Genomic DNA, 19,939 nt, shown 5'->3' with positions numbered 1-19,939 from the left:
ATTTTCATCATGTAGCTTAAAATATTACAAGTGATTTTTTAATTAATAATAATTTAAAATAAAATTATAATAAAAGAATAAAAATTATTTAAATTTTTAAAAAAGTAATTTAAAAAAAAACTAATACAATGAAAAAAAAATTTAGTGAGAGGGCATGTTAGGTAATAGGAAGATAAAGTAGGGGCATTGGTGTAAAATTGCGAACTTATAAATGAAGGATTTCCAGAAGGGTGATCATTTCATCGTGTTTGGCAAAATCTCACTCCCAAACCCTAAAAGTAGTCGAAATCATCAAAAAACCGTAGAATAGGATATTGTAAAGGGAAAATACAATGCAAGGAGAAGATGAGCTAAGCATAGAAGAGCTGGCTTCAAATCTCTCTACGTATAAGGAACAGCTTCAGCAGGTTCGGTTTTTCTTTCTTTCAACTTAATTTTCGCAATTAGCTTTAATTTGTTTGCAAATTTTCGTCTGCTTATGAGCCAAGTATTTGATTGGACTAAATTATATGTTTTTCGAACGAATTATTTGGGTTTAAGGTTTTTTTTTTCATTTATACTTTAAAATTAATTAATAAAGTATTTCGTAATTGTTAGATATAATGTGTTTTCCGCAGTTTTGACTTTGCTTGCTGAGACAAGTGGAGGAATTCTATGTTTTTTGGTTATTCTATTTCACACGACTAATTATTAGACTAATTAGAGGATTCTGGTGAAAAACAGGTTCGACAGCTTCTGGTTGATGATCCTGGAAACCTTGAATATGTGGACATGGAGAAGGAGCTCGCAGAGGTGATCCTTGCTTATGCTTATTTTCTTTGTGTTTATTCTTTCATTGCATTTGATTTTTTTTATTGTAGGTTTTCCTTTCATTTTTTTCTTGTTATTTGTGGTTCTTTCCTCTAGCTTGTGATGTTGCGGTTACAATTCGGTTTTTCTGTTGAGAAATGGAACCAACCTACTATCCAGCACCAGAAAGTGATAGAAATATCAGTTTTAGTTAGTGGGCTTTTATTTAGATGTCAAGTTTTACAATAAAGTGATCAAAATATCATTTCTCTTCCTTCCCTATTTTGAAGGAATCAACATGTTGCTCAAACAAGCAACATCAATTAACTGCTACTGGCTCTGCTGGAGGTTTGTTTTCATTTCAGGGTTAAAAAGGTGAGGATGGTTCATGCATTAAAGAAGTTCACAGCTGCAAAAAAGTGAACTTTAGGGAGAACAAATTTTTTCTGAAAATAAAGAGCTTTGCATGATGCCCATCACTTTGATCTTGATTCCTTTGCAGGTGTGCTATGTGTCGTGATGGCTAGTCTGCTTCTCATTCACCTGATTTCCGATGTTCACCCTGAGATTCTAAGTTCGAAATTTGATAACAATTCGCCCTTTACTATTTTACTAAATGTATAGATTTTTGCTTAAGATGTATACTTGTGCTGAAGTTTTGGGCTGCAGGTGATTGCTCTGACGGAGGAACTGCTTGCAACTGCAAAGCAAAATGAGATTTCTGGATCAGATATTGGGACTAGTTATAGTGCACCCCCTGCACAATCAAAGGTGATTAAAATGGCTAATTGAAATCTTTGATTTATTTTGGTAGTTCTTTTTGTTTTTCAGAAATGGTTCCTTATCCACAAAGTCAAGATTCTGAATTGAATTGGGAAATTTCTACAACTTTTTTGCAAATGTATGCATATGTGATGTGGCAAATTATATTGTTTTCTTGTGTACAATTTGTCACATGACCAAGCCTTTTTCAAATTATATTGTTTTCTTGTGTACAATTTGTCACATGACCAAGCCTATCTTATGTGTGTATTGGATGCAAGAAGTTCTTGCACGTCACAACAACATTAGCATATCATAGGTAGTTGGGACAGGTAGTTGAATAACAGAATTTGTTATTGCAATTGAGAATATTTATTTTCATAATCTCCAACTATTACCTTGGTTTAATTTATATTCTTTTGTAAAATTTGTTAGGCAACAGAAATCTTTTTTCTTTTGTTTGTTACATTGGAAAATGCTTTTGATCCAGCTGGCGATTAGAGTTGTTCTTTTGATGTGTATTTTTGCTGGTGTAGATCTCTTTATTCTTTTAGGCACTCACATAAATGTTTTTCTCTTATCTAGGAAGCAGGGAAAACATCAGATTATGAGGATAAATTTCCTGTTGGCACAAAAGTTCAGGCTGTCTGGAGTGAAGATGGAGAGTGGTATGCAAAGAAACAAGGATATTGTAATTTTAACCAATTGTTTTTTCCCTTCCGTTTCTTTTACCTACTTTTCTTTTCTGTATTTGATTAGTTGAATGTTCAGGTATGATGCAACTGTTGAGGCTATTACTCCAAATGGGTATTTTGTCCTCTATGATGGATGGGGAAACAAGGAAGAGGTACAATTCTGGTTGCCAAATGGGATTCTTATATTCATACATCTCTTTACTATTTTTATATTCTATTACTTGTTAGCCTATTTGATACTTTTGTTAGCATTAAAGTGTTGTTAAGGCATGTGCCTAGGTGCTAAGGTGCAGTGCCAGACAACAAAAGCGCCTCAGACCCTTTTGGGTGAGGTTCATTTGGTCAGGCGTGTGCATAGGCAATCTTTTTGGTAATAGGTGCATAAAAAGCCCATTTGATTTAATTTCTTTGATTTTTTGTTTTTTAATTTTTTTCATTATGCTTTTTCCATTATAATTTTTAATTTTTAATTTGAGGACATCCACAAATTGCACTTTTTACCTTGTAGTTTCAAAACGTACACTTTTACCCCTTGATTTTCTGTCAGTAGTTTAGCAAATGTTGAGTAAATTGCCTCTTGTGTTAAAGGCAGTATGACATAGCAGTATGACATAGCACTAAACTTTGGAATCTTGAAAATACGCTAATTGACATGGTATGATTAGATTTTGCAAATAAAAATAATTGGTTGCAGTTGAAAGGAAGATCCTCAAACTTGGAATAGAACCCAAAGCCATTCAACAAAGAATCACATGAAGTGGATTAGGGTTTTTTTTTTCAAATTAAAAAATAAAAACATGTTTATTGTTGCAGGATTTTTCAAATTAGATGAAATCAATAAATACCCAGTATTAGTTTTTCAACAAGGAGGAAAAAGGAGGCTTCAGTTACTTCTCGTTTTGATCCTTTAACTAGAAATGACAATACTTTGTCGATTTTCTACCATTGAATAATCCAAGGAGCAATATGTGGATGATTACATGATGAAACAATGGTCCTTTTTTGTGGAATTCTGGGATATATATAAAGGAAGAGGCTGTAAGAAGAGAATGCCGGAAAGCGAGAAAAAGAGCAGTAAACATTCATTGAACAAAATGAGTAAAGAGTCCTTTGTGACTGTTGTGGCAGTTGAGTTTTTGATCTCTTCATCTCAGTAAAGTTTTTGCTCAGCAATAAATGGTTTGATTAATAGGGTTTAACAGTCAAGCAGGGAAGTGTAATCATCATTTAGCAGTGTATCCAGGGGTTTGGTTTTTTACTCTAAGTTTAATTCCCTGTGGTTTCCTTTTCTTTTCTTTGGGGTCTACGTTTACGTGATGAAACTGATTTTTGTTGATAAGACATGATTCCACTTTGACTGGAACCCGGCATTGCAGTTCTTTATTTCCTTGTGCCTGTATCCCTAAGTTGAATATATCCTATACTGTTAATAGAAACCTTGTTTGGGAGTCCTTTTTTTTGTGATTTTTTCTAATTAACCATTGATAGAAATATGTTCAGACACAACTTTTGGTTTTTGCAACTTGTTTGTCATTTTCCTTTAGTGCCTTACAAACTCCTTTCACCATATGCAATTTCAATACCAGGTGGATCCTGCCAATGTGAGGGCAATTGAATACAATGCTTTGCTGGAAGCTGAGAAGGTTGCTGAAGCTACAAAACAAGCTATCAAACGTAAGATTGCTCAAGCTGCTTCTGTTGACTTTCAATCTCGAAGTTTACCAGCAAAGCTTCGGATAACTGCTGATGATCCTGAGGATGTAGTAAGTACTCTGTATGGTGCTAGTATAGAACTTTCAGTTTTTCACAGAGGGCAATCTGAAGTTTAGGTTTTTTTTTTTCGTGAGTTATGACATTTGATGTTCCTAGAACTAGCATCATCCCAGGTCCAATTACTGGATAATGGTGCTTGATTTTCCTATGTTGATTGATTTTTCATGTGTGCTTTATGTCTGAAATAGGACCTATAGTTGATACTTTTGAAAATTCCTCAGCTAGTAATGCATTTATGTTCTACTTGTAATTTGCTGATGCTGTAATTTTTGGGTCAAATCTTTTTTCTACCACCTAGCAATCAATTACTATCTTTTAGTAGATGAAATTTGGCAGAAATATAGTTTCTACCAATTGATTTGATGATTTTTTGCCTGTGATTCCTCAGAAAGCCGCCAAGCGAAAGAAGATACATGCTTTTAAGTCAAAGATGCGATTTGAACAACTTGAAGTGGCACAAAATAAGCGGCAGAATGCTTGGCAGCAGTTTCAGACAACCAAAGGCAAGACTAAAAAGGTCTGTCTAGCAAGCCTTTTTTCCTGTTGATGTGTTTTTAGAATATTCCCCAATTGGATGACCAACCCTTTTTCTTGTCTCTTCTAGAACTGCCCATTAAATGGTGTTTTGAGTGCATCAATTTTTGTTAAATGGGTGAAAGGCATGATTTTCTTGATGGTGGAAACTTAATGTGGGAAAATTATATCAAATATATCGGATGATGATGTGTCAGTGTATACCTTACATAAACTTTCTTGTTTGCTGGTAATTGAGAGCCAATTATTTAGATACTTAAGAACCTAGACTGAGATGCAAAATCTTATTTCCTATTCCAGGTTGGGTTCTTCTCTGGGCGGAAGCGCGAGAGCATCTTCAAGTCTCCGGATGATCCTCATGGTAAGGTTGGTGTCACAGGAAGTGGAAAGGGGTTGACAGAGTTCCAGAAAAGAGAGAAGCACTTGCATCTCAAGGGAGGAAATGTTGAGATAAATGATGACTAGACTTCCACCAATTTCCTACTAGAGTAAAGCCTATCCATTGGTAGTTTGACAAGTTCCTTCCTGGGAGTGATGTAAACATGAATTCCTTCAATTATACTCCTTGCAAGTTGTTAATGATACTACATTAAAAAAAAAAAAAAAAGAATTATATTTCACACTCAAATGTTACTGTAGTTTTCTACTTTAGCCTTTTGCTTTTGGTATAGAGAGAATCTGAGTGCCCTTTATATTATTAGCTTCTACACTTCATTTTTGTCTTAGAATTTTCTTATATTAGCTTAGTAGTTTCTTTTTTTTTAAACTCTTACTTTGATTTCTTATATTGGATTTAATAGTTTTTAAATATTATTTGGGAATTTATGTTAGGTTAATTTTTTTTTATGTACACGTAATAATAATAATAATAATAAAAAGAAAACAAACGTTATAATTTAAATTCATTTTATGAAAAGATATTCTTAAAAGTAATACTTTACTAATAATGCCCAAAGGGACTTGGAAAAAATAATATTTTATCCAAATAGTTTCAGAAATATATAAAATTCATGAAAAATCAATTTGGAAAAATATTTTTTTAATATTATTTATTAGTAAATTATTATTTTCATGTCAATTATCACATGCAGCCAGCTAATAGTCAGCATCTAAGTTGACTGAAACGCAAATAGAAGCATTAGGATATATTTTTTTTATTATAAAGTTTGAAGTATACGGATCAATAAGTGATTTTTTGAACTGTGATGATCAAAATGATATACAACTCTTATTGATTATAATTGAATTATTCAAAAAATAAATAAAATAATAAGATTTATAAGTTTCTTTTATCGATATATTATATTAAAATATTAAATTATACCATTATAATTTTTTCGTGTTCTATTATAGTATCTTTGATTGGTTTGAAAAGCATTTAATTTCTCCTTTAAAGAAGAGTAAACCCAACAACCCTTTCTTGAGAGTCAAGTCAACCAAATTACTGAATCGTTAAACTCTTTTGAGACCCACCATCCACTAACCTTAACTTTATCTCTCGGTCTCCACCCTTAAATCTAATCTTGGACTTAGTCATGGCTTAAAGAGCTAAAAGCAAGGGGAAATGATTTGTTATTTCTAGTAGTTATCCACTTTGTTGATTATATTTCATTACAAGTGAAATACTAGAGGTTGGTTTAGATGGAAGCATTGATTCTTTCTCTATTTCATATTTAAATTTTCGAATCAAGTTTTTTTGATAATATTGAGATTTACGATTTATTTGATTTCGATATAAAAAATAGATGATAATTTTTAAATTTTACTTTGAATGATATAATTGCGAGACTGATTCGAATCTATACTCAAGATGAGATTGATGTTGGTGCCACTTACATATGTGACACCTAGCATTATTTCTACTAATTTGATGATAAGAAAGAGACCCCTAAACAAACAGTCAAAAGGCTTAAAAGCAACAGAAGGAAAGCCACCAGGAAAATCATGAGCTTATCTGTGTTTTACGTGGTGCTGGTTGTTTAGATAAATTGTCAAAAAAAAATTTAATATTTAAATTGTTTTGTAAAGAATATTTTTCATCTTAAATTTTTAAAATTTTAACTATAAAAACACTTTAGAATAAGTTTTAAATCTAAACAGTTTATAAAGTTATCTAAAAAATATCTTATATTTGGCGTAAAATATTTTACGTAATCAATGGAATTTTTTTCATTGATCCGTAAAGTTTTTTATATTTAAAATAAATTTTTAATTGTTTAAATAAATATAATTCTCAAAAAATATTTTACGTGGAAACAAAAGGTATCTTATTTAGCTGAATTAACTACTATTTTTATATCAATATTGGCTTTGACATATGACAAAAGCATCTTCATTTTTCTTGGGTTGTGGCTTAGTGAGCACGCAATAATCCTCTCTGAATATAATTCTTTCACTATTGCGAAGCTCTGAGCATCCACAAGAAATAAGAATTATGAACCTCACAAGAGCCATAAGTCTGTTCACCTCTCTTCCTTTGATCGGTTTTCTGATGAATAAAACTCTTGCTCTGCTTTTAGGTTGCTATGAATCAGCCCCCAATGTCTCTGATGACGACAAGCATGATGCTGCTACTAGCAGTAATGCAGCAGCCCAGCAGCATTTCCGGCAGCTTCAACACATACGAGCAGCATGAATCTTCTTCCATCTTTGCAGGTATAACAATGGTGGAATGGAAGTGTTTTTAGTATTGTTCTGCTGGTGGTTGGGTTGAAGTTGATTGTCTTATGTCTAGTAGAGCTTCACAACACCTAGGTATTATTACTCCTACTGCTCTGCTTCTCTGAAATTTGTCAAGTATCCTTATTTTCCTTGAGGGTTTTCTTTATTGAGTCTTGTAAGTTACCTAATTTAAGGCTTTGAAAGGCATAACCTTAGCTCATATTTTGTTGTTTGCTGTAATAGAAATGGGAATATAACAGCCAAAACAGGCAAAAAATTATGGGTTAATCCTAGTCCTATATGTTCACTCCCATAGTTTTAAACAAGAAGATTTCAGAAGCTTAAAATTTTCTTATAGCCTTTCGGAGTTGGCACAACAGAGTTTGTAACCCTGGATGTCCCATGTCCCATCTCATATTAGTAAGAGATGAGACAGATTTTGCACTTATAAATAAAGGTTTTCTTTTACTTAATTGGAATGTTTTTTGGATTGAAGATGGGAGCCTGTGACACAGCATGCCAACCACCCATCGTGCAAGGTGCTATACAGAACTTAATGCCCTTATCCAAGTGGTTTGTTAGCTCATCAGTTAGGGCCAAAAACCACAAAGGAACAACCTGCCTGCTGCCTTGCAATGAGCGATGCATTCTTCAGCATATAAAACCAAAAACTGACTTATTTCAAGATCATGTCCTAGTACTAGTCCTGTCTTTTTGGTATAAAAAGAGTAGTCGTAGTAGTAATAGTAGTAGTAGGAATGGTTGAATTTCTTCACTATTTACAACAACCATACCACGCAGCATTGCTACATGTTAAAGTAAATGCAGAGATGCAATACCTTTGCTATCTGCTAAATGACAGATACAAGTGGATGTGATGCAAGAACGTAGAACAACACTATTATTTTACAACAACCATATATTAGGAACTAATGTGTTTCACTGATCAAATACAGCTTCTCTCCATCATTAATCATGTCTACATCGAGAATTTTACCTGCATCTTCTGACAATACACAAGAACCGTCTGGAAACTCTAGCTGCTCAGCAGCAGTTTTAACAAGATCTTCAATAGTGTGAGGGATCCATAAGACAATTCCATGTCTTCTCTGCTCTTTAGCTTCCTGTGGGTGGAAAGGAAAAACCGTGCATTTCTTTGGGTGCATTTTATCTGAAATTAGCCACAGAAATTCTGCCATTAGCACGCAGACATGGGATTACCTTAGCAGCCATTAGACTGCAAACTAACTTAGTCACATATTTAATCTTTTATTGCATAATCTGATTTCTTTTCAGCAGGGAAACAGGGGAGGTGATACTGAGAAATCTTTCATAATCTGGAAATCGAAACTGATAACCAGGTTTATTGGTGCAGCCTTGAGGTTCTAGTGGTTAGTAACCACTGGTAGAGCCAACTTCTGATCAGTAAACTGAAGTAAATCAAAGTTTACCACTGCAGAAAATAAAAGGTAAAACTACATGCACACAATGAAAGTAAGGGCAGAATCATATTTATCTCATCCCTGATTTTTTTTCCCTCAAAGGTTGGGTAGTATTTTCATGTTATACTTTCAACTAACACTCCCTAATGGATCTGAACCAGGCAACTAGTAAAACTATTTTGGAACTTCAGTAAGAAGATTCCCATAGGGTGAGTTCCACTTCTAGTCAATATATTAAACCAAGTCGGACAATTCTTATTGACTTGCTTAGTTTACAACAGCCAAGAAAGGGTTAAGGAAAGGACAATTGGTTTCAAATAGGTTTAAACGTCCTTTTACTAACTTGATGCCGAAATCCAGTATTTCATAGCTGTGACCAGCTATGATCAGTAAATGACACTGATCAAGTGAAAGGCATCCTTCCATTCCAAAATCTGAAATATTCTGTTGATTTCTTTGTTAATTTTTTTTTTTATAATTCCCTTCAGAGAAACAAAGTTGTTCAGCAGCCCGTTTGCCTTTTACTACATATTTCAAAGAATTCCTAGTTTCATTTAACAAGACAGAATCTGATGACACAGATTCAGCAATACCTGTAATTTCTCGTGAACAATAAGGGAATTCTGTTAACTGAGTAGATTTTGCATCTTCCAGTAGCTTGATCAAATGCTTGTTGCCACACATCCTGCCTTCATCAAGTGGGGTGTTTCCCCATCTGCAGAGCAGAGCGTAATTGTTGAAAAAAAGTTAGGATTCCAAGCATCAACAAGATAGATAGTTTTCAAATATCTATGACGCTTTAACCAGGTCTCCTTTTCTACTAGATCTTTCAAACAGCAAGCGTACACTTCTAGGGGGCTTATATGGTGATATATTTAAGTGTTAAAGCATAACTAGAAGCAATAACATCATGATAACATTCATAAAAGTAAGCAACGTGAATGTCTTGAATGTACCTGTCCTTGGTAAAAACACTTGCCCCAGCCTCTATCAAAAGCTTTGCCATCAAATATAAGCCCTCAGAGGCAGCTACATGAAGTGCGGTTCGATGGTCGTAATCTCTAGAGTTCGGATCAATCCCATTAGACAAAACCCTTTTAATAAAGTCTGAGTCCCCCTTTACAACAGCCGCACATAGAAAACTACCAGCATCATCTATGTTTAAGTAAGCTCCTTCTCTAACTAGCATAGCAGCAACATGGTCATGTCCATTTTTTATCGCTTCTAGTAAGGGTGCATTCCCGAACTTATCTATAGAAAAATTTAATTTATCAGCATTGAAGATGAAATGGTACAAGCTAGACTTTAATTTATCAAGGTAACATTTTAAAATATAAAAGATAATTACCTTTAAGATTGATGTCTACCCCATGTTGAATAAGGTATTTTGTAATATCATCATGCCCTTTTGATGCAGCAAGATGCTATTCAAAATAAACATTTGGTTTTAGATGAAAGCTTCCATTGAAGACCAACTTAAAATCTTCCATTCACATAATACTTACCAAGGGTGACCTTCCATCGTAATCCGTTTTGTCAGGATCAGCTCCAGCCCGGATCAAACTTTTAAGCTGATGCAGATCCCCATGATATGCAGCACAATTCACCCTCAAAGCTAGTTCAGCTTCTTGCTTACCGATATGAAATGAGATGTCTGATTCCAGTTGCTTAACTCGAAGATTGGATTCTTTTCCCTGCAAATTTAGGTATAATCAGAGGCCAGCCTGAAAATGCATAATCAATTTTTTATATTGAAATGACTTTCTGATTTATTGATTGATACCCAGCCTGCATACACTTTTCCCCAATAAAGAGTATAAGAGGAGCAGGAACAGTGTTAAAAGCAATAGAGATATGAGGTAACAAGATTACCTCCAAAAGATTGTTCAATATTCTCCTTCCATCATAGAAGTATATCTCAAGGATATTTGAAAATGATTGCTTATCCAGTCGTAGAAGCCTACATAGATCACAAACCCGAACAGTATAAGGCTGAGGGATGTTGCAGAGAATAGAAATTTCCCCAAATGAGCTGTTGGGTTGCAAAAGAGAAACAGTCTCTTCTGATCCATCTTCCCCTATAGCGACCTCCTCCTATACAAAGATACCGTGGGTTAAGCACCATTAAATCAATTTATGATAACATTGAGATCAAAATCCAATAAAAGTCTATGGGCTGCTACGGAAAAAAAAAAGGTATAACAGGATATTGAGGAATGAGAATTACAACCACAGAGATATGAAGAAGCACATTTATAACATTCTGAAGCATGGAAAATATTCGAAAGCCAATTCCAGCAGGTGAACACCAAGTGGAAGCAGCAACTTCAAGTTGACAAATACATGATCAGCCACATGCATATATGTTTTCATGCTTACGGGAATCAAACAAATGGCTTAGGAGATACGTAGGAAAAGGTACGAGTAGGAATAGAAGAAGATGAAAAGAACATGTATTAACAAAATATATTTGACTAACCACATGATGTAAGGCATAAGGATTCATACCAGCACACCATGACAGACGAAATAAAGTTGATCAACCACATTTCCCTGTTCCATTATTACTTCTCCTGGGAGAAAAAATTCTTCATGGAGCCTAATAACCTGCAAGATCAAAAGGAACAATAAGAATTAACTTTATAACTAACATTTATTTCTTTCTTTATCTCTTTTCCTTCTTTATTAGTTAATTGTGAGGGTGGAATGTGGATACAGATACGGACAGGGAAAAAATATGACGACATTTTTTATAGCATTAAAAGATTATTGAGTGCAAGCAACCAATTTACTTAGATTAAAATGATAGATCATGGTGTTTCAAATAAGCTTTTGTAACAATGATCCTGATGTAGGACACTAATACTACATCCGATAGCAGTGAAGTTATTATCTGAAGACAGACATGCGTGCATACAGGCTTAGCCCACTTGCAATGGAATGCATTTTTCAGGGCCCAGCATATTTGTGTCCTATTCATAGGCGTACAGACATGTTGAATTTTTTCAATTAGACAACTCATCTGCATGAAACAGAGTGCAGAATAAGTTGAACACAACCAAGCACAAATGACCCTTGTGCTGCACAAACGAAACCTGCATTACCAAATCTGGAAGCAATATTAGAAATTTCACTTCTTAATCAACTTGGCATCCATCATTTGAGGACAGAAACTAACTTACAATCTGATTAATAAATTCTGCAGAGCATCCCTTGAAAAGAGAGACATTCACGATGTATGGCATATATAAAGATTGGGAAATCTGCATAAGGAAAAGAATCAACAACAAACATATAGAGCATTAGGAAAATCACCAGGGATAGAAAACCTCCCAAAAGATAGATGTGATTGCGAGACAATAATATCTTTTCACAAATAGAAAAGACATTATTCAAGTCATTATGATTGAGATAATACATCCCCATAAGAATGTTTCACTCACAAGTAAAAAACAAAGATTTTGTTAGTTTAATTTGTAATTGAAATATTAGATCTATGGATCAATCTTCAAAAAACAATATCAATATCGAAGAGTAAGGATTCCAAAGTTAGTATTGAAACATGTTAACAACCTAATTTATTTATTAGCAAAAAAAGTCGTTTACCAAGATCAAATTGAGGTTGGTGTTTCCTTTGAGGTCTAACGATATTAGAGAGCAATCCTAGAATATTTTTAATGATTCATCAATTCATGTGAAGGAGCTTATATTTGATTTCACTAAAGGGCCTCTCTATCTCAAGAATTGACCTTGTTTTCAGTGCCTATACCTCCTTTCAGCCTTCAGGAGCTCAACACTGCTCCCAAAGTTAGTTAGGATAAATTTGGAGAAGCCTAAATTGCGAACATGCTCACCACATTAGGTCATGGGTCTTGTCCTACTTAATCCCAGTTCACAAGTAGGCAGGAATGGAAACTAATGGACAAGGATTTTTTTTTTTTCAGAAAGTGTTGTGGGAATTTAGCTGCATATGAGGGGAGAATTTACCTTTCTTAATAGAAGGTTGTCCAAGTTTGGAACATTTGCATTTTCTTCATATAGATAGAATTTCTTTTTTCTCTCCTTATTTCGTTTCCATTTAAAATGGTATTTGTGAAAACAGAATTAATAAAAGAAACAGTTGACTGCATATTATTTATACATTACCTTAGCTCGGATAGAGATGGGGATATCCTGAAGAACAGCACCCTCAGTGTAGCTGCTTTCATACTGTAAGCGCAAGTGGCCCTTGATCTGATTACGGATATCTCTGTCGAGTCTATTTCTGTTCATATACTTAATAACATCTGTCATTTTATCCCTGAACTTCTCAGTTTTGGATCCTTTTACGATTAAAGCTGTCATATTACCAATCAAATAAGCACCAAGAATCATGTCAAAGGAGACATAGATCATTATGAATATCATTTCCCTCATATTGACGGCATGTATATCTCCATAACCTGTTACAAAAGAGGACACTAATTTAGCATGGACTTAAAACAAAACTGAAGTAACAAATGCTGTAACCATCAAAGTGTGGAGCATTAGCAATTTCCTGTGAAATTAAATATCACAAATATAATCTCTGTACAACAATGTTAGGAGAACAATGCATATCACTTGAAACATAATGAATCAAAGGATGGCAACCATGCATATAAGTAGGTATCCCATTCCTCCCTCGATCTCAATTAATTAGATATTAACTAACCCCATTTATTGTACTTTGAACAGCCTTTCCATGGTATCAAAGTATCAGCAAATGAAAGAAAGAAAACTGCTCCTTACAGAACTAGCAGGCAAATCTATATCCTTCCTCCAAAACTAATTCCAATAATATGATTCTAAAGAGAGAAACAATCATGTTTCATACTTGGATCGACACTATAAGAACACCTAACTTTACCTTTTGCCTCATTATTATGAAGAAGAATTTATCCTTGTCTTCTTATGAAATTAAATATTGCTGAGAGTTTGGAAATACTAAACTTTAAAACCATATAAGTCGATCATAGAAATGTGTACTCTCTTTTACATGTTTGGCTTTACATGCAGAAAGAACAAAGTTCTATATTCAGTTTTGGGTTCTACTTGAATAATTGTTCTAAGGTGTTGAGCTGCTATAGAAATTTCACCAGCTATCAGAAAAGAAACATAGAAAAAGGCAACTGAGAATGGCCACCTAGTTGAAAGCTGTAAAGCCTGCATAGTCAGTGCTAGTTGTGTAGTTTATTTAGAAACTGAAATGTCTCATTACTCAGCCAAGACAGAATACATGATGTTGAATTAATTTCAACCAGGGGGATCCATGTCTAAATCAACTATAATAGCTGGAGCCAAATTTAAATTTTAAAATGAAACTATTTATTGATAGAACTAATCAGATGATATATGTTATGTACAGATTCCTCATACCATCGAAGACCCAAATGCTACAATTACATCACTACTATATAGAGAACCTAGCTATTAAAGAATACCAAATTCTGTTATTCCTTGAAACTATGCATTGTTAGATTCTGTCAATTTTGACCAACCCAGAAAAGAAAAAAGGAAACTATATATTGATAAAACAAATTAGATGATATACATTACGTACAGACTCCTCATAATTAGCTCCCTCCTATAGACCATCAAAAACCCAAATGCTACAATTACATCATTACTATATTGGGCCTTCAGCAACTTATGGAAAGTCTTCAAACTCTACCTTCAGGCTTCACTGATTTAGAGCATAAACTTAATGATTATTTACCAGACTTATCTCTTTCTCCCTGCGATCATCACATATTTAAATTCAAAATGCACACACTTTTCACATTATTTGACTAACTTAAAAAGGGAAGGAGACGATATAATTTGATATTACTTCGACCATAAAAGCTTGTGCTAACTTTAATGCTTTATATAATGATTTACTGTGTCAAAATCAACACCCTATCCAAGAAATATAAAATTAATAAATCCCCTCAGTAAAATCCGACAATATGTACACTTTACCACAGAAACGTACAATATTCCTGAATTTTTCTTATAATTATATGCTTAGCTCCAGGTCAAAGAAACGTAAAACTACTGAGAAAAGGAAATATAAAATTAAAATAACCGTAATATATAGGATAAAGTAATTTAAAAAGGTTACTTACCAACAGTAGCCATTGTGACGATGGCAAAATACATGGAAGTTGTGTACCGCTTCCACAGATCAATTTCTCTGAAGTGCGAATAACTATAATCCCCCAACTTTAAGCTTCCAATCCATGTATAACCCTCTTCTTCAGGAGGCAATGTGGTAGCCAAAAAGTAAAAGATACAAGCTGCTGTATGTGTGCAATAGAGCTCAACAAATATGAGTTTTATAATCCTCGTAAAAAGGTAATTAATTCGAATATCCTTCTCCATGTTCTGGAAAAATTCAGTGACTTTGCGAACCCGATATAACCTAATCCATAAGAGATACCTCACTTCTTCTTTTCTCCCAGAAGCCTGCTTAAAAGAAATTTCTCAAAATGATTATTGAAAAGCTGCAACAGTAAGTTTACAGCTCAAAGTAATCATTAAATTCATGCAGATTTTGTAGTCCCCCATTTTCCTTTTTGAAAAGATCTCATGCAAGGGATATTTTCAGCTGTCTAACAGGGAACTTTTGCCAAGCATGTATGTTAACAAACTTAATCACCATGCATATAGAAAAGATTCAAGTTAGATTAAGTACTGTATCTAACTGATATGCTGCACATAGATAAAACAAACTAATTTTCGAAAATACATAAGGAAAAACCATGAGGGTGCAAAGGAGTGGGGGACCGTGAGGTGTTTGACGGGCCAAATATCAGGATTGAATTCATTAGAATCTTCTGATTTAGGTGAAATATAATTTCAGTGTTATTACAACAGCTTTCCTAATTTGACCATGGAGATAATAGAAGATATTCACAATGAAAACGAGTCACAATAAGCATTTAAATGATCCATGAGCACAAAAATTTTATGTTTTGTAAAATATAGAAATAGGATACACATATGCACAAAAGCACAAAATTATTGGTAGCATCTACACAGCCAAAATTTTGGAAAGAACACGCATACAAAAAGAAAGGGAAGACCCCCACAAGTACCAGAAACCGCCTGAAAAGATTTTCTTCTTTAGTCAATGAGATGTTATTAAGTAATTAAAAATAAATAAATAAAGTGGAGGGTGGAGGTAGAAGGCGATACCTTGTAGATAATATCCCAAGGCAGACAACCAAGTAAATCAATGACAAAACTAGATTTCAAGTACCTGCAATGACACCATTGAGAAGAAAAAAGCAGTACAAGGCTGAGTAGCAGATTAGAGTGATATGCAGAAAATGGAAAAAACATACTTAAGATACAATAGAGCAAAAAGTCCACCACATTAGTACTAGAATATTGATAACCCCTCTGTGAAACAAGAATTGGGATCCATTAGCTTGATTTTAGCCATTCAAGTAGAAACCAACTTGTTTAATCAAAACAATTTTCTGAACTCATCCTCGGTTTACTAATTTTTGCTGATGGCTTAGTTGTGAAAAGATATAACATCATCCATTTTCCACGTAAAAGTAAAAACAAAAGAAAAGAGGAACTGACCGAATAGCTATGGAGGTCCGCTTGTAGATCATTCGGTAGGTCTGGCTGTCTCTATATGCAAGAAAGAACTGCAAAACAATGTCAAGAAGGAAAGCTACTTGTCCTGCGATGTCTAATATAAAAAGATTTTCTGGCAATCCCCTGAAGAACCCAAACTCCATGGGAGTAAAGAAGGAAGAGTACAATGCCCATATCAGTATGAACTTGGTCCACGCTCGATACCACCTGCGTTTAGATTTTAATATTTTCTCTCACTTCACATGCAAAAATCAACTGTAAAAGCAAAATGAAAATCCCAAAACAAATACCCTCCTTTAATTTGCTAGGTAAACGGCCCATTACTTAAGGCCGACCTTTCATCCCCGATGGTCCAAAAACCTGTTTGTTAAGTAGAGAAAACTCTAACTTATGAATATAAGATCCACCTCATCTCGTAAAATTTAAATTTTATCTACTTAATTATATAATGTTCTCGTAATTTAAGAAAATTCACAATAGTAAAAAAAGTGATATCATTTGTGACGGATTAACATTTTCAATCCAAAGATAATCTGTTAAATGAAGATTTTTATTTATAAATTCAAAATCCATCCTATTTCTTAATGATGGAATCCCTTCTACTGTAGAAGAAAACATAAATATGAAATCATTTAAGAAAATTTTGAAATTTACTAATCCTTACTATGAGCAGGGTTAGGAACATAATATACTAGTTAAGTTTTCCGTCATTATATTCATTATCCGCAATTAAACTTTTATTACCACTGTGGGAATATTTAATTTTAAAATAGACAAGATGAGATTTATGGTAAAAAAAAATCTTTTCGGGATCCATTTTGTCTCCACATGTTTATCATATTTTTTTTAAAAAAAAATATAACATATTCGACAATTTAACTATTCGAATACTTTTTAAAAATAAATATTATTACAATAGTGAAAAACATGGAAAATCTATAAAATCCAACAAGAAGGACAAGGATAAATTTCGATTTGGTTATGATAAATAAAATATGAGAGTTGATTAGAAGAGAATAGTAAAATAGTAGTAATAAATGTCAAGGCCCAGAAATTAATTGGATTAGCACAAGAATATCTATGGCCATGTGATATGACTGTCACGTAAGCACCAGCATCAAGCAGCTCATGTGGAAATTGTTTTATAAGTACTTATCAAGGTTGGGAATTGAAATATTAAAAATATTTATTAAGTAATTACTTCTTCTTCAAAAACAAGAAACATTTTAAGGCTTTTCTTTAGGGTCACAGTCTAACCGTGGTCCGGAGTAATTGGTTGTCTTTCACTCCACCGTGACAAATTCAAAAATTCTCTCTACCTGCCATTGTCTCTACCTCCCACAGTCACAGCATCCTTATCTCCTTTTAAAAAAATTAATTTATAAGACATAGAGCATATTTACTTATAAACTTCGATCCAACATGTTCTCGTTATCATTGATCATCTTATTTTAAATATTTTATATGATATTTTTTTTCACTTAATATCATCGATCATTTGGTTTATCTCTTTCTCTTAAGATATTTAATGTAAATCGAATTTAAATTGAGTCAAACTTTATTGATATTTTTGTCACAAAATTATTACTTTTTTCTTTAAAAACTAATCCGATGAATTCGAGCTTATAAAGCTTTTATGATCTTTTACCTGGCTGATATAAGATCAAAACACTGTACCTAAACCGCGTGGCGTAATCCCGTTAGGTTTGTGTATTTTGTAAGGTTGACAACCTCATCGAATCAAACTAGCAAAACAAGTTTACAGCCGTCCGATTACTGTCACTTTCCAAAGTCAAAAGCAGTGACCATGACAGCTAGGACACCTGTGAACAAGCCAGCGATTGAAAGAAATCATTTACCGCCACGTGTCAGGCATGGCGGGAACGACGGCTTTTCTCATCTCTTACCTCTAAAACTCAAATCAACTGGACGGGTCCGGGGGTTTGTTTGGATTAAGCTTAGGCCAACGTTAATGGAGGTCGATCGTTCAAGACAAAAAAGGAGAAGAGGAAAACTCAAAGATGATAATAATAATAATGGCAATGGCAGTGAGTGAATTTTGGGGAAGGAAAATGACCTGTTATCGGGATGAATGGCTAAGCCTCTAAGGTCCTTGATTCCGTCGATTACAGTTCGACGGCTGAACTTTCTCCGACCACGAGCAGGGGCCAAACCAAACTCATTGGCTATGAGATCAAACCTGCTTCCTCTTGACGACTGGATTCTATCTCTCAACTCCTCCACCTCGTAGTCGTACTCTTCCCCATTTGCAGGACTCTCATCTCTTATGCCATTGATTTCCCCCATCCCCAGCTTCCCCCAATCTGTCTGTATCCTACATCAAATGAACATCACAGCACAAAAATTAAGCGATCCATGATGCAAAGCAGACAAGAGCAAGAGAAATTACTTGTAAACGATGATAAAGTTAGGGAGGGCTAACCGTAAACGTAGGCTTATTTTGAATTTGTTATTAGAGATTGAGACGAAGAAACCGAGAAAAACGGGGTTGAAAAAATTTTGTTCTCTCTCAATGACGCCGAGAAAACGGCCGATGGGTCATTTCCACATCAACTTTCCGAGTTCCCAAACAGTTTTGGATCGACTGTTTCGACAAGTGGGAAGAGAAACTGGTATGGGGGGGTTTAGACAAAGAAGCCAAGAAACTGGGGAGCCTGATTTATAAAGACAAAAAAGGACGATAAATTGTTTGTTTACCATAAAAGTCAAAGAAATCGAAAAAATGGGTGACTAGCGCACTTGCTATCAGAACAAAGCGAGGTGTTAGCGCAATTGGTTTTTAAGGTTATGATTTGTGGAGGATGGCGACGAGACGAGAGGAGACAAGAACGAGAGGCGGGCAAGGTGGCGGCTGCTAAACAGCTCAAATACGGTTGTCGTTTTGGATTTAAACTTTTATTCATAGTTTAATATTTTATACTACTTACATTAATCATCAGAAGTATAGCAAAGCCGATCACATTAAAAAAATTGTACCATGTTATATATGGGGATAAGAACACAAAAAAAAAGTGTCACTTATTACCGGTGAAAATCTGTTGTACATGTTTTTATTTCGCATAAAATCACGTCTTTCTTGTTATTTTGGATAATTATAAGTTCATCTGCATCGAACGTTTTGCTATTGTTGTTTAAGAACTTATCAAAATCGAAAGTTTGTATTGAAAACGTGATTAAATCGGATGTTTTTCGTTGACACAAAATAATATTTTTTATTATAATTTACATATTATAAGTTCATCATATATAGAAAAACTTTAATAATATCGTGAAAATCTATAGTAAGTTTATGTTGAGAAATATGTAATAGATGATAATTTTGTAACCTATAAAACTTTTTTATTGTGATTTTACTTGTTCATTTTTTTTTCATTTTTTTTGGACCCATATAAGAATTAAATAAATTACTTTGCAACTTATCATAAATCTTGGTTTTTATTTCAGATGATGCTTTGTGATTTTTTTTCTTAATTAGGGCCTTATAGATTTTTTTTTTTCCTAATTAGTATCTTATGGGTCACTTCTGTTGTCACAAAAGTTAAACTACTAATTTAGCTAATAAAATTATCAAAGTACCTTCAATTCAAAATTAACTTACTTGTTCATATTTAAAGAAATTTTTATAATTTTATTAAGTAAAATTAATAG

At 33.8% G+C, this 19,939-nt stretch overlaps 2 protein-coding genes across 3 annotated transcripts; one reads left to right on the top strand and one right to left on the bottom strand.

Moving 5' to 3' along the window:
• On the top strand, positions 237–5,264 carry LOC18595229 (survival of motor neuron-related-splicing factor 30). Its single transcript, XM_007023087.2, has 8 exons — positions 237–407; positions 724–792; positions 1,459–1,560; positions 2,137–2,219; positions 2,323–2,398; positions 3,833–4,009; positions 4,408–4,536; positions 4,854–5,264. Exons 1-8 carry the CDS (start codon positions 333–335, stop codon positions 5,016–5,018), a joined length of 876 nt encoding a protein of 291 aa, XP_007023149.2. The 5' UTR covers positions 237–332; the 3' UTR covers positions 5,019–5,264.
• LOC18595227 (potassium channel SKOR) lies at positions 7,950–19,082 on the bottom strand. 2 transcript variants are annotated; one of them, XM_007023084.2, is made up of 14 exons: positions 18,714–19,082; positions 18,348–18,605; positions 16,253–16,477; positions 15,857–15,920; positions 14,785–15,124; positions 12,803–13,098; positions 11,839–11,919; positions 11,165–11,263; positions 10,529–10,750; positions 10,162–10,350; positions 10,005–10,080; positions 9,613–9,907; positions 9,250–9,371; positions 7,950–8,385 (listed from the first exon to the last, which is right to left on the bottom strand). In XM_007023084.2, the coding sequence occupies exons 2-14, from the start codon at positions 18,575–18,577 to the stop codon at positions 8,144–8,146; spliced, it is 2,481 nt and encodes an 826-aa protein (XP_007023146.2). In that variant the 5' UTR covers positions 18,578–18,605; positions 18,714–19,082; the 3' UTR covers positions 7,950–8,143. The 2 variants fall into 2 exon arrangements, with proteins under 2 accessions (XP_007023146.2, XP_017979064.1); XM_018123575.1 differs by having other exon boundaries at positions 18,989–19,082.

The sequence above is a fragment of the Theobroma cacao genome, chromosome 6, assembly GCF_000208745.1.
Source record: "Theobroma cacao cultivar B97-61/B2 chromosome 6, Criollo_cocoa_genome_V2, whole genome shotgun sequence".
NCBI classification, from domain to species: domain Eukaryota; kingdom Viridiplantae; phylum Streptophyta; class Magnoliopsida; order Malvales; family Malvaceae; genus Theobroma; species Theobroma cacao.
The sequence above is the reverse complement of the archived record's forward strand: the minus strand, read 5'-3'. Positions and strand labels throughout refer to the sequence as shown.

What these genes read in the sequence shown, in the direction of transcription:
- LOC18595229 (XM_007023087.2), top strand. Translation starts at nt 333, where the DNA reads ATGCAAGGAGAAGATGAGCTAAGCATAGAAGAGCTGGCTTCAAATCTC. An exon ending in CACCCCCTGCACAATCAAAG is followed by an intron (nt 1,561 to 2,136) that starts GTGATTAAAATG and finishes TCTCTTATCTAG; the next exon opens with GAAGCAGGGAAAACATCAGA. An exon ending in GATGGGGAAACAAGGAAGAG is followed by an intron (nt 2,399 to 3,832) that starts GTACAATTCTGG and finishes TTTCAATACCAG; the next exon opens with GTGGATCCTGCCAATGTGAG.
- LOC18595227 (XM_007023084.2), bottom strand. Translation starts at nt 18,577, where the DNA reads ATGGGGGAAATCAATGGCATAAGAGATGAGAGTCCTGCAAATGGGGAA. An exon ending in GCCATTCATCCCGATAACAG is followed by an intron (nt 16,478 to 18,347) that starts GTCATTTTCCTT and finishes ATCTAAACGCAG; the next exon opens with GTGGTATCGAGCGTGGACCA. An exon ending in TATTGAACAATCTTTTGGAG is followed by an intron (nt 10,351 to 10,528) that starts GTAATCTTGTTA and finishes CTAAATTTGCAG; the next exon opens with GGAAAAGAATCCAATCTTCG.